Source organism: Suillus clintonianus, assembly GCF_016758775.1.
Source record: "Suillus clintonianus strain FC179 chromosome Unknown DEU56scaffold_128, whole genome shotgun sequence".
Lineage (NCBI taxonomy): Eukaryota > Fungi > Basidiomycota > Agaricomycetes > Boletales > Suillaceae > Suillus > Suillus clintonianus.
In genome coordinates this window covers 63,803-77,551 of record NW_024539352.1, presented here as the reverse complement: position 1 = coordinate 77,551, position 13,749 = coordinate 63,803, and the positions used below count along the sequence as shown (strand labels likewise).

Here is a 13,749-nt window from a genome sequence, read left to right as displayed (position 1 = left end):
GCCGTCAGGCAGCTCTCTTACAGCTGACAAATGGCTACTCCTCTCAACTGTATATGGTCCTATCATTGTATGTGAGCTATCTGGTACATTTCCAATCTTACACTTATCAAAATTCAGATTCCACAGCTGTGGTCCGCTTGCCCACCCTCCGATACTAACAATCAGATCTTGCAGCAATGATTTGTAATGATACAAAGGTCAGAGGCAGATAAACAAGCACAGGCAGCCTGCAAAGCCAAAGACAAGCAAGCACTCACTGAAGTGAAAAAAAAATGTGGTAAAGATGCCTTTGAGGTGGAGAAAGCATGTAGAGCCTCACAGAAGCTTACTGATGTGGAGGCAAAGAAAAACGAGAAGTTGAGACTTACTGCCATCAAACAGACTGAGAAAGCATGATTCGCTGCTGAAAAGAAGGCAAGGTCAGATCAGAGGAAGGGGAAATGCAAAGTGACAGAACAAACTATCATGGACGAGATAGACATACAGGCTGACGACCTAAAGTTCTCCCTTCATCCTGAGGATCCTGCCAACTTTCTTAAATTATCTGCTGCACTTCATATACTAATAAAGCATCAGCTCAGCAACAAGGACCTTGATGAAGCGGATCAATTAATTCATGATTACTGTACCATGCTTCTTAATGTAAGTTGTCTGTAAGTGACTCACTGGAAAAGACAAGTACTGATATTTATATCTAAGCTTTACAGTTCAAACATTGTCAAGGCCAATCATCACTATGCTACACATGTCATCGAGTACACACGAAACTTCATTCCTCTACACGACTTCTGGACCTTCATTTTTGAATGTTTGAAAAAGGTCCTCAAATCTTACAAAATGAACAAGCATGTGAATGGAGAGCTCTAGACCGCCTTCTTCAGTGAGTTTCAGTGCACATGTCAGATGGGCCAAATGGTGTGTTTTCTACTTTGTATCATATGTAGTGACACTTACTTGGTTAAACCTATGCTCTCCACCAGTCTCCAACAGAGACACTTCCTCAAGAAGTTGCAAATATCATGATCAAGGTGTCTAATGAGGGACAGGGGACTGTGGCAGGATTAGCGGCACTCATGAAGGATCTTGATGATGCTGCCGTCGACAGTCAGTCATTATTAGGCTCATTTTTCATACTGACGTGTTTTTATTAGCTGTTCAAATGTATTCGCTAAATCTGCAACATCGCAAGAGGGACATGTCTATGCATATCAAGACTTCTGTAAACGCCTTGAGAAAGAAACGAGACTTGCTTATCATTCAATGACAAGGAGTGACATATAAAAGGCAAGGATAAATGTAACAAAGTTTGGGCGAAAGCCCCTCGAGCTTTCCGGTCTAAAACAACGACCCAATATCTGAGTGAAAAGGTGAGCTGTGAAGGGCAGGTGGGCCCGGTCAGGTTACCCATCTCAAGGATACGAGTGATGTGTCAGACGAAGCTGGATGATAGCGGATTGTGTGTTCTAAAATTTGCTAGCTTTGGTTATGAAAGCTTCATCTGACTACCTGAGAGAGGGAGCGGTGGGTGGGTGAGCAGAAAATATGAGAGCTGTAGGCTGGTGCTCATCTATGAAGCTCTAAGGCTGATGAGGGCGAGAAGAAAGATTGCTGCGCCACATTGCTTACTCATACGTAGACTATACTCTAAGTTCGCCTTGTGCCTCGGCTAACTTAGACTCACATCTATGGATACCTATAGGCTTCTAGCTCAGACACTTTGTTTCCGGTTTCCACACATGCCTGTTCACTGTTGCATGGACCGTGCTGTTGTACCCCAAAGTCTTCCCCTCAATTGCCAGGTGGTTCACCACAATGTTTCATATGCAGGTCAAGAAACTGACCGAGAAGGCCGCCAGGCTGTTGTGGAAGGCACGCAAAAGCTAAAAAGGAAGGTTAGCACCAGTAGTCAAGAGCCTTCACTGGCCAACAAAAATTGAAGCATGTATCTTTGAGTTCCGCATCTGAGCGAGAAGAAGCATCCCCTCCTCCTCGCACTATGACTCACCAAGCTACTGTACAAACGGAAGAGGAGGATGGCATATCTGCACAGGATGCTATCAATGTGGACTCTGAGACGTCATCTGATGATGCCGAGGCATCAGAAGTTGAGCTTGGCAAGTTATTTCTCCTGAGCATATCATTATGTTAATCAGTTTTTATTTCACAGACAAGCTAAAAAAAGGGTGGACATCACCAGTTTATGCATTCTACGAGCCAATACCAAGCATTGAATATATTGGCTGGCGGCGCTCCCATGTATTCCAGTGCATGGGGAAGGGTTGTAAACAGCGTGTTTGGTGCTACCTCGACAAGGGTGATGTGAAGTCTACCAGCAACATAGCCAAGCATGCCAAGAGCTGCTGGGGGTCAGAGGCATATGATGCTCCACAAAACACTAAATCAGCAGTAGCAGCATGTTGGAGAGGGCTATGGGCCTTGACACTTGGTGGACTGCTCACTCGTGTGATGATGAGGTTCTACTCTACAAACATGGCTACCTATGAACTCTCGAGGACTCCGGACACCTGACCAAGACTCCTGACATGTCTCTCTGCTACCCCTGAGGCCACACCCTCCTACTACAATGTGAAGGTGTCATCAAAAACTTACTGAAATCTGGCACTATCACATCCTCTTTTGAAAGAATATCTAAGGGTAAAGTGACCTATTCACATAGGCAACACATGAAGACCTAAACCAAGTAAGTACTCACTAGTATGTACATGAACACACTACTGACACATTGCCAAAGGGCAGAGATTGTGCATTGGGTCTCAGAAAGCCTCCGACCATTTGAGACTGTCAGCAACCAAGGAATTTCAATCATTGATGAAGACGGGGCATCCTGAATACTACTTACCTTCACCTTCCATGGTGTCATGCGATGTGAAACTTGTATTTGCAAATGGTCAACTATGGATCACATGAATGCTGCAGGTGATGCACGCCATTGTCAAATGTAACAAAAAATCTCAAAGGAATATGACGGTGAATTCAATTTCACAACAGATGCGACCTCACCTAATCATAAGGCCTTTGTGATGGTCTCTGTGCACCTCGAACACCAGGGCAAATCTCTGGCCATGGTTCTTGATGTTGTTAAAGTTGCACAGGTGGGTGTGCGCAATTGGATATATAAACCTCGAGAGGTGAGCTAGTAGAATTGTCCCTTAGAGGATGCTACTGAGACAGAACTCTCTAAATATAAGAGGGATCAAGAGATGGCGGAAAGCCAAAGATATGTGAAGGTGTGCGAAGATGCGTGATAGATATGTGGCAGATGCACAAGAAGTGTGAGATATGCGGAAGGATGCGGCTAGCGCATGGTACGTGCTGTCTTCTTACTTGAGGGTCTAATATAAAATCAGTGTAAAAAATGCAGTGACAATCACAACTACACTTTGATAAGACTAGAAGTTGCCAGCTCCTCAAGTTCACGGTCAACAGATTTTCTACTTCTTGGTTAATAATGTGTTGTTCATGGGTGGTCAAAGAGTAAACAAGTTACCTTCTTGTTTGAAGCAACTATATTGACTGTGTCTGTGATGTTGTTATGTCTGGAAAATGATAGGTATGTTTTACCCTAGTGGGTCATGTTTCAACCTATGAAAGTCTGTCTCAACTTTGTCGTGTTCTCCTGTTTCGTATCTCTCTTCCTGTAAAAGAGAGAGGTCTTTGTTAAGTATACGTAGAGCTTGGCTCAGTAAAGTAGTGAGTAACTTAGTTATCTGGACAGCCTCCCTGTGGGCTCTTTAATCTGAAGTTACTTTGTTGAAATGATAATACTTGCACCCTCACTATGTCTTGCCTTTGCACCTACCTGTGGATAGTGATGAGGTCGATGTAGAAATGTGGGGATACGAGCCTGTAGAGATATCACTCTCTGCACTGCATCCCAAGTTACATCACACAAGCTCGACAAATATCTAAGCACCGATGTTGAAAAATCAGTGATGTACTGGCTTGGTGGCACGAACATCGCGCTATGTATCCACACCTCTCTCGCATGGCACTAGATTACTTGACAATTCCAGGTGAGTTTGTTTTTATTCTGACATGAATCTTCAATGTTTTCAATGTGGCTTTCCAGCAATGTCTGTTGACATCGAGCACATTTTTTCTCGTGGCCAGCTCATTCTTTCTTGTGTGCATTCAAGACTTTCAGTGCAAATGACACGAGCTCTTCTTTGCCTTGGAAGTTGGAGTCTCCTTGGTCTGGTGAAAGACAAGGATGTTACTGCTGTGACATGTAAGCCTGACCACGAAGGAGAAGAGCGGGAGTTGGATGAGGGCTGGGATGATATCATTGAGTAGTTCTTGGATGTCTAGTAGCTACATTTGTATGTATACCTGTGAGTTTACCCCTCATGGGTACCATACCCACTGTACCCGCTCCGACCTGCACAAAGACTCGTACCCCCTGGTACCCTTGGGTACATTGTGGTGTGGGTGAGGAAATAGTAATGTGAACTCTGGGGAGTCACAAGGAATATAAACCTCGAGAGGCGAGCTAGTAGAATTGTCCCTTAGGGATGTGTGGGATGTGCGGAAGGATGTGGCTAAGGTGTGGTACGCGCGAGATAAAGAAGTGGGTGGCGGCTGACAATAAGGACACTTCAGATGGCTGATAGACAAGTCACAATAAGACAAGAGAGAAGATAGACAATAGCAGTGATGATATTAGTGCTCAATGCACAACTAGACAGAAAACAGATACTGAGTCCAAGTAAGGGAAAGTAAGTAAGTCCGGAATGATCTGAGTCCTCTAGATATGTAAGTCACTACACGCGCTCTCTGGGTACTGAAATGTAAGGGAAGCGGATATGTGGTAAGTCTATATGTAAGAGACCCTGGATGTGGTCAGCGACAGAGATAACAGTGGGAGTATGCACCAACAGAACTGGACAGACAGGACAGGACATGGGAGGATATGCCAAGTAAAGTGCCAGTGTGCAGAAGGATGTGCATGTGCTGCACGTGCTGTGGAAGAGTGCAGAAGGTTGTGCGTTGTTGTGGAGAGGTCTGGTCGGGAGGCGGATGTGCCGGATTGGGCAGGTTCAGAGATCGAGATGAGAGGGAGCATGAGAGCATAGGAGATAGGAGGAGAAGAGAGGGCAGAAGCGGTTCGGCAGATGCCGAGAGCAGATATAGGCCATAGTCATGTGTTGTTGTAGAGCAGGCTTCCTACCACGTCGAAGGCAGAAGGCAAGGCCCGAGTTGGTCACTGTTCCACCTGGTGACTAGGGCGAGCATTCTCACCACAGCGATCACATTGGACGACCTCTGTTGTCTGCGCGAGGTGCCAACAGACCGTTTGTTCATAGCTCTGCAGCTCCGAAGAGTTGCATCCGACCCACAGCTTTCACCTCCACAGAGGGAACTTAGTACTGCCTACAACCAACCAACACCTTCCCATAATACCCACAATGTTCTCATTGCACCACAACCCCCGCCAGAAGCCACCGTCAAGGAACTGCGCACGAACCTCTGTTTTATCCAGCAACATGTTCACGCTGCCCCATGCAAAGTTTTACCTTTGGGGGCAACCAACACCCCAGCACTTGTCACCACCGCCTCGATGTCATTGATAACACTGCTGCCAAGTTTTTATGGTGATTATGAGAAGGGGGAGGAACTGACCGACTGGTTTAGACAGTATCGACTATCACTCCCAACCACATTCACCAACCAAGAGAAAATAGAGTGCTTCGAGCTCCAATGTGCTGCGGGAGGTATGGCTGAAGTTTGGATGCAGAATCTCTCAGCGACAGACAAGGCGACATGGTCGGCATGGGGCGGCCAAGACTACCATCACAGGACTTGATAAAATCTGACAAGAATTCACCGTACCGGAGAAGCTCATGACTGACGGAGGACAGCATTTTGACAACAAGGAGGTAGCGGATTGGTGCGAAACACATGGCGTCGAGCACCACGTCACCCCAGCATACTCTCCATGGGTCAACGGACTCGTTGAAGGCACTAACCAAATCCTTTTAGAACAACTTAAATGGACTTGCGCCCCAGATCTGGGGGAGGACAGATCCTCGGACATACTCACAGCAGACATCCCCAAAGGATGGTCGGACCACTTCAACGCAGCAATATCACAACTCAACGAAAGGATCTTACCAGCATTAAAGTTCTCGCCCAAAGAACTAATGCTGGGATTTGTGATAGACACTGTTACAACAACATGGCCCCCCTATCTTTTTCTCACCCTTTTACTCTGTCACACCGTCACAACCATCACCTCTTCACAATTCACCATGATGCTTGATGCACACTTCTTGATCCCTGCCGACCCTGACCTTCTGTGACAAGAAGCTAGACGCTTCCTTTGAACCCTTGATCTTCTGTCTCATGACCTGTACTTCTATTTCCCTTGATCCTCTCATGAACCCTTATCCCTGACCTCATGGTCATATACCCTCAACCCCACCTTCCTGATATATCTATCTTTAGTTCCCTGACCTTCTAGCTCAATCCCTTCGTTCTTACACCAGGTTTTTAGATCATTATTCACATATTCTGTTCCGTTATCGACTCGGAACTTTTTCGGTTGGTTTTGCCAGCGCTTCTTAAGGTACATCGCATATTGCTTTACTTTGGTGGAAGCTTCATTTTTATTTTTCATGAATTCGACGCTGGTCCTATGGGAACAGTCGTCGATAAATGAAATATAATATTTAGATCCGCCAATCGACTGTACTCTGGCTGGACCCCACACATCACTGTGTGTGAGTTCTCCGATCGATCCAGAACGATCATCAGCCTTACGCGGAAATGAATCACGCGTTTGCTTTGCCTGAATACAGGCTTCACACTGCGGCATAGGTGAGTTCTCATCTATATTCATACCTTCAACTAATTTTTCTTTGTGCAGTCGTTTTAGACCGCTAAAGGCTATATGCCCATACCTTTTATGCCAGGTAAGCCAATCTACAGGTTTTTCATCTCGAGTAGTATATATTTTAGTTATTGGATGTAACTTAGCCCAAGAGTTTAATAAATACAACCCGTTTTGAAGCTTCCCTTTGGCTATTGTGCATCCTCCGCGCACTTTTAAGGTTACTACACCGTTACCCATTATGGCATGTCCTCCCTCTCTATCTAGGCGCATGATAGATAGAAGGTTGTTTGAGGCACGCGGTACATATAGTACATTTTTAAGTTTGCAGGTTACCTGCTGCTTATTTACCGTACTTACTAGTTCGACTGTTCCACGTCCCTCAGCCTTAAGGGATTCATTAGATATCCTGCTGACTTTGTGATCCGTTAATGGAACATAATCCGTCATTGTGGATCGAATCTTAGTAATATGTGATGTCGTTCCTGAGTCTGCCAGCCAATCATAATAGCTAAGCTTCTCGTATTCATCACTATTATTAGATACATTGATATGGTCTTCGTCTTCGACCTGATCATTGACCTCGACTACTGTCTGGTTCTCGACCTCGATCGGCTCGACCTGCATCTCTTCGCCAAAAAAGGCAACATCTTCCTCTTCATATTGCGCTTCTTTTGCAACATCTTCTACGTCATCAACGACGTGAGCGTTGTCATTTTTGATGCGCTTTTTGAGAGGAAACTTAGACGGGCCTTGCCCCGCCTTTCCTCCTCCTTTGCTCCAGCAATTCTCTCTAGTATGTCCCGCTTGTCCGCAGTTAGAGCATTGCTTATCCTTGAACCAACACTCAGCTTCGGTATGGCCGGACTTTTTACAGATCCGGCACTTCTTCACGTCTTCACGCTTCCTTTTTCCTAAATTCTTTCCTTTTACAACGAGCGCACTCTCCTTTCCTTTTCCTTTCACATCTTTTTCATTTTGTCGCGAGTTCTCCTCCAAGATAAGGGAGATTAACTCATGTGACGTGATCGTCTTCGTATCACCCATCCTGATCTGGTATGTCATGGTAAAGGTGTCCCAAGATTCCGGTAATGATGAGATAAGTACAGTGCAGAAGTCTTCTTCCGTCACCAGACTTCCCATCATATGTAAGGTTTCTTGGATTTCCCTCATTTTTTTGACATGCGTGGGGACGTCATCACCTTCGTCGGCGACCGTTCTATAGAACTTTCGCCGCCATGTGGTGATCGCTTGTTTACCTCGTGATTCCTTCATGATTTTCAATTGATCCCACATGTCTTTTGCCGTCCTGGCTCCAGCTAAGTGTATCATTTGGCTATCACTTATTGACAGCTCAATCACAGTCTGGGCCTTACGGTCTTGCATTTCCCACTTCGTTATGTCCGCTTCCCTCTGTGCCGACACTGGATCTGGGCCACGTGCAGGCTTGGGGACGGTACCTTCGACATACCCTTCAATTCCTTTTTCAAACATGATTGCCTTTACTCGGCGCTTCCATCCTAGCCAATTGGTGTCGTTCAAATGCTCGATCCGATACAACGACGTCAACGATGAACCAGTAGATTGGTCCGTCATTTTAGGGGTTTGGTTTTTGGTTAGATCTCGTCTGATATATTAGATAGATATTTATTTGCGCACGCCAGGGCTCATAACCTATTGTCGATTAGATTACGAGTATTGGATACGAGGCGTAGATGAATAGAATTGTTTGGATCAGATGATTTCGCGTGAGCGCAAGATGTTAATCATAGGGGATCTCCTAAGTACATCTCTTTTATATTATATGTTTTCTCTTTGAAACTTAAAACTTAAGTCCGCTACTTGTGCTTTGTAAGCACGCACGTTCACGCTCTCGGCGCAAACTTATGTTTTCGGCTTGTATAACTCAACAGGTACCCCTTGCAAGATTCCCACTGTTAGTGCTTCGGCAAGTCTTTTTTCAACAATCATCTTCTTCCTCGCCGGTAGTTTGTCGTTGCAGCTAATCCAATTCTCTCATAATGTGATTTTACTTTCTGGTCAACGAGCGATTGCGCAGTCGGCCATCAACTCAAGACGCAGTCAGTGCCACCTGTCTTCGCTTTACAGGTTCCCCATGGGATTTTGTTGACAAAGTCATATGCAAACTCGCTCACTGTTCTCCTCGTATGTCGCAGCTCCGACTTGATGCGGCCGACATTGTCAGAAAGTCAGGCTAATGGACACTCTGGGGGTACCTCTGTCACGGACTCTGGGGGTCCACTCTTGGGGCGAGTCAGCCGCTCGGCTCAATTCGGTCGGAGTTTATTTATGTCAGCTGTGATTCTCACTGGCTGTGTACCTTCTTCCTCCCGAAGTCCCGCCCCTCCCGCCCATCCTGCCCCCGGCGTCTTTCGCACACCCCGTGATAGCTGACACATTAGCCTCAACACCGTCAGCCACAATCACCGTACCACCACCACGATCACGACCTTCTACAACAACAGCCTGCATCATGGACGTCGGTAATTCAGCTGGGGGTAGGGACTGTGAGGATGAGGCCATCGTAGTTACCGGTAATACTATTGAAGGAAGAGATAACATTATTTCGTAAGAGCGGCAGGCGGGCAAAAAAGACACCGGGGGCGGGAGGGGCGGCATTAAGAGCATGGCAGCAAGAACCACAGCTGACATAAATAAACTCCGACCGAATTGAGCCGAGCGGCTGACACTCCCCCATAGTGGACCCATACTTTACCCCCGGAGTCCGTGACAGAGGTACCCCAGAGTGTCCATTTCCCGGACGTTCTCGACATTGTATAGCACAGAAGATGATTCAGCCACTTGATGGCTAACGCCCTCACCAGTGTGCCACGTTCGGAGACTCTCCGCGGCTCAAGATTGCTTGGCGCTCGGCTGAGTTCCCTGAAGAATGCAATGCTGGCAATGATAAAGTGAACTCCTCTGGCCCATCTGTAAATCGGATTGTTTCTCCGCCAATACCTGGGCATAACGTGGCGATAGCAAGGGTTGGCTCATGGTCATCTTGTCGGATTCATTTTAAGTTGGCTGATCATTATTCCGGAGAAAGGTGAAATAGTGAGTGTATCATCGATATCATTGGATCATCGCTGACCATGCTACTACTCCCAGCCCGGCCTAACCTTCTAAGGGGTACCGGACCGCATTTGTCCTCGTTATGTCAGAGTGCGATCAGCGAGGATCAGCGATTCGACTTTGTATCAGGGTTTGTGGATTTCGATTCCCTTCTTAGAGAAACCCAACCTCGTCACAACGTGTCACTGTGATAATGTATTTTAACGAGGCGAAGGATAACCGGCGGAGTGACAGGTGCTATAAGATGTTGGACACGCACGGTTTATCAGACACACATTCTACCTCGATAAAGATATTCAATTTCCAGCCCACTAAACGTCATGAGCACCAACTATGCCGCTGGTGTCGTCGCAATCGTAGCGGTATTCGCCATGTTGTACAAGAAATCCTCATTAGTGGGTGGGAACAACATCCCGCTTCCACCTGGACCTCCCGCATGTTGGTTCTGGAACAACGCTTTGCCTGCTGCCAAGTGAGTTTTGGCAGTGTTACCCGAGAAATTAGAGGCTGATGCAGATCGTCTAATTAGCATTGCCTATACGCTGACAGACTTGGTTCGAAAGTATGGGCCTGTCGTGTCGTTCCGACAAGGTAGCCAAGTGATAATTGTCATTGGCAGCATGGAGGTATAGTGTTCATAACTTGAGCTTCTTCCGACATTAACCAGACATTGACCCCTTTAACAGGCAGCCACGGACATCATGGAGAAAGAAGGCGGATCACTGGTAGATCGACCTCGGACCATTGCCGCGGGTGAGATGCTCTCAAATGGAATGCGCATCACCCTTTCTCGTTCGGGAGATCTCTTCCGGCGCCTCCGAAAAGCAGTACATACTCATTTACAGCCAAAGGTGACAGAGGCATACCAAGATATGCAGCGCGAGGAGGCGATGGGTTTTATATTGGATATACTGGATGACCCGAAGAACCATCAGAAGCACGCACAACGGTGCGTCATTACCAAGAACTTATGTGTGATCCTTTCATAGATATGGTGCCTCAAGGTATGCAGCATCAGTCATTCTCCGGGTGACTTATGGAAAATCTGCACTCACTGCCAACGCCGATCCCGAAGTTACCCGTATCCACAAAGTCGTTGAACATTTTCAGGACACGATTCGCCCAGGAGCTTATCTTGTCGACCGGGTGCCCCTTTTGCGTTACTTGCCTGGTTACGGAAAACAACTTTATAAGTGGCATCATGAGGAGCTAGATCTATACAGGCATCAGCTACAGCGCGTTAAGAACGACGTGGTGAGGGGCTCTCAAATCCGATAAACGTATGTCGCTGACATCGTATTGTGTCCAGGATCAAAACAAAGCTAGCCCCTCTTTCACCAAGACACTATTGGAGAACGCTCAAGGACACCAGCTCTCTCCGGATGAGATGTCCTATCTCGCTGGATCACTCTTTGGGGCGGGATCAGATACGGCAAGTCATACAACTTGTTAATCTACATGAACTTACTAATTTTTGGTTCAGACCGCTGTTGGAATCACGGCTATTGTTATGGCTGCGGCATGCCACCCACTGGCTCAGGCTAAGGTGCATGAAGAGCTCGATATGGTCATCGGATCAGCCAGAGGTAATGCTATAGGAGTACAAAGATTTTGATTTTGATTTTTAAATTGTTTCGTGGTAGCGCCGACATTTGAAGACTCAGACTCGCTCCCTCAATTGCGCGCGTTCTTGTTGGAAGCTTTGAGATGGAGACCCATCGTTCGCATAGGTAAATTTCAAATTCGGTACGATGCTGCACGATGCTGACATGTGCCCCAGGATTTCCCCACCGTGCAACCAAAGATATTTTTTGGGTCAGCGTCTTAGATTCATTTTCACCCACGTTCTCATTCTAGTCTGCCTGTAATCAGCAAGGATATTGCATTCCCGAGGGTGCAACAGTCTACGGGTGCCATTGGTAAGGTGTTGTTTCACGATGTACTTCGCTTCATTAAGTGCATGTTTTCAGGACTCTTTCTCGCGATCCTATTGCCTTCCCAGATCCTGAAGTTTTCAATCCCCAGCGCTGGCTTGATTCAGAAGGTCGCCTTAAGGATAATTTGAAGTTCATCCTATATGGTTTTGGTAGACGGTAAGTCGCGCCACCATTGAATTTTCGACACCGACCAACGAAGTTCACTTGTGTTTGAAAGTGTATGTCCTGGCCTGCACCTCGCAAATCAGTCGCTGTACATTACCCTCGCACTTCTCTTGTGGTCTTTCCGCATTGATCAACGGCCTGACACCCCGATCAACACGCACGCTTTCAGTGACACCGTCATTGCCTATTCAGCACCATTTGAAATCGATGTCGTTCCCCGGATCGAAGTTGCGAAGCTGAAAGAGATGATGAATGGGCGTATGGATTGAAGATATCCCTGGACCCGACTCGACAAAGGTCCAGTTCAGGTGGTTTTTGCTCTGAAACTCAAGAGAGAGCCGCCGCTGAGATTTACTCTACGATCATATCATTGGTTCTTCTCATTATCTCATCGTCGTTCATGACAGTCCGACTCGGAGTTGCTGCTTGAGCAGCATTCGTCGCACCTGAAGATGAGTGTTGATATGTAGGGTGCAAAATGCATCAATTACGGTGTACTCTTTCACGGGTCGTGAGTACCCTCTTCCGCAATAGAGCACCTCCTGAAAGGGGAGAGGTGGCAGGAGCACTCGCTGTTCCTGTCGTCTTGATGCATTCACACGGTGATACCAGCTCAAATAAAGACTCCAAGGTGGAGTTAACGTTCACATTTCAAATGCGGGCTGAACCTGGAGAGTGGGAAGTTAGATCGTCACTGGCAATATTGTTGACCCTCGCATCAACGATACTACCGAACACTTCCAGGAACCCACTTCCAGGATGCCTGCAATTCAATCTCGAAGGTTGTTTCTTGGTTTGATTTTGGCCAGAGTGGCCCTCAGCTGCAGCCATTAATTCGGCCCTTGCTATTTGTCCACGACGAGCTGGGGAACAATGTGCTATGTATTATTGGCAAAAAATGTGGACAAATCCGGACTCGAACCGGAGACCCCCCGCAGTCAGCCCATGCTAAGCGGATGTGATAACCAGCTACACCATATGCCCCACGAGATATAACCACATCACTGCTCTGATAACACTGAGACACATTAACCTCAGTGAAGTTCTTAAATCTTAATGCTGATCAATGCCAGATCAACGTCAACAACGTCCACGATGGCCAGCACGATAACGATCAAACTAGTATTCAGCGGTGGACTCGAGTTGCTATTTGGCAACGAGCGTGATCAATCGGTTCTCATCCCTCAAATTGTGCCATCTGACAATTCCACGCGTTCTACTCCATCCTCAACTTCATCTACTCCATCCTCAAACAATGACACTCCTTCCATTGACACGGGAGAGACTAAGGCAGCAGACCTGGAGTACTTGATATATCACCTTCGTGATCATTTACTCAAAGAGCGCCCCGAATTGTTCATGGAGAACGGGACGATGTGCGTCGTCTTTACTTATGCTCAATCTCTACCTCATGGACTTTCTAGCCGCCCAGGGATCCTTGTCCTGATTAACAACACCGACTGGGAGCTCGAAGGGGAAGGTTCCTACCAACTCTGTAATAACGACGAGATCGTTTTTATCTCGACGCTACATGGCGGGTGACGGAATTCGTGCAGCATTGAGAGAACCAGGAGCTATATTGTTCAGGATGTCGGGTTGGGGATACAAAATGACCATCTTATGGCTGAACATCCCGCTAGCAGTGGTCGGTATGAAGCGCACTTCTATAGAAGTGAACGAAACGCGTTGCTTCGCACCCCC

General features: G+C 46.7%; 6 protein-coding genes and 1 non-coding gene across 7 annotated transcripts; 3 read left to right on the top strand and 4 right to left on the bottom strand.

Moving 5' to 3' along the window:
- Positions 1-465: 465 nt before the first annotated feature.
- DEU56DRAFT_918279 (uncharacterized protein) lies at positions 466-1,264 on the top strand (the record flags this gene model as incomplete). The annotated part of the gene is made up of 5 exons (XM_041358094.1): positions 466-642; positions 700-849; positions 904-915; positions 981-1,104; positions 1,152-1,264. 5 exons carry the CDS (start codon positions 466-468, stop codon positions 1,262-1,264), a joined length of 576 nt encoding a protein of 191 aa, XP_041202787.1.
- A 926-nt stretch (positions 1,265-2,190) lies between these two features.
- DEU56DRAFT_760758 (uncharacterized protein) lies at positions 2,191-2,873 on the bottom strand (the record flags this gene model as incomplete). The annotated part of the gene is made up of 4 exons (XM_041350467.1): positions 2,191-2,357; positions 2,611-2,665; positions 2,714-2,799; positions 2,861-2,873. The coding sequence occupies 4 exons, from the start codon at positions 2,871-2,873 to the stop codon at positions 2,191-2,193; spliced, it is 321 nt and encodes a 106-aa protein (XP_041202786.1).
- Positions 2,874-6,925: 4,052 nt separating this feature from the next.
- DEU56DRAFT_746773 (uncharacterized protein) lies at positions 6,926-7,300 on the bottom strand (the record flags this gene model as incomplete). The annotated part of the gene is made up of 1 exon (XM_041349227.1): positions 6,926-7,300. A coding segment is annotated over one exon (375 nt), but the record flags the coding sequence as incomplete, so codon positions are not given.
- A 1,863-nt stretch (positions 7,301-9,163) lies between these two features.
- DEU56DRAFT_760756 (uncharacterized protein) lies at positions 9,164-9,645 on the bottom strand (the record flags this gene model as incomplete). Its single annotated transcript, XM_041350466.1, has 2 exons — positions 9,164-9,411; positions 9,522-9,645. 2 exons carry the CDS (start codon positions 9,643-9,645, stop codon positions 9,164-9,166), a joined length of 372 nt encoding a protein of 123 aa, XP_041202784.1.
- Positions 9,646-10,266: 621 nt separating this feature from the next.
- On the top strand, positions 10,267-12,317 carry DEU56DRAFT_873816 (cytochrome P450; the record flags this gene model as incomplete). The annotated part of the gene is made up of 11 exons (XM_041355889.1): positions 10,267-10,418; positions 10,476-10,572; positions 10,633-10,895; positions 10,951-11,185; positions 11,256-11,378; positions 11,430-11,532; positions 11,590-11,676; positions 11,727-11,761; positions 11,819-11,865; positions 11,917-12,039; positions 12,101-12,317. 11 exons carry the CDS (start codon positions 10,267-10,269, stop codon positions 12,315-12,317), a joined length of 1,482 nt encoding a protein of 493 aa, XP_041202783.1.
- Positions 12,318-12,949: 632 nt separating this feature from the next.
- Positions 12,950-13,032, bottom strand: DEU56DRAFT_t110. Its single transcript has one exon. It is a non-coding gene; the product is annotated as a tRNA-Ala (tRNA).
- A 111-nt stretch (positions 13,033-13,143) lies between these two features.
- On the top strand, positions 13,144-13,590 carry DEU56DRAFT_746811 (uncharacterized protein; the record flags this gene model as incomplete). The annotated part of the gene is made up of 2 exons (XM_041349230.1): positions 13,144-13,424; positions 13,473-13,590. 2 exons carry the CDS (start codon positions 13,144-13,146, stop codon positions 13,588-13,590), a joined length of 399 nt encoding a protein of 132 aa, XP_041202782.1.
- Positions 13,591-13,749: the final 159 nt, after the last annotated feature.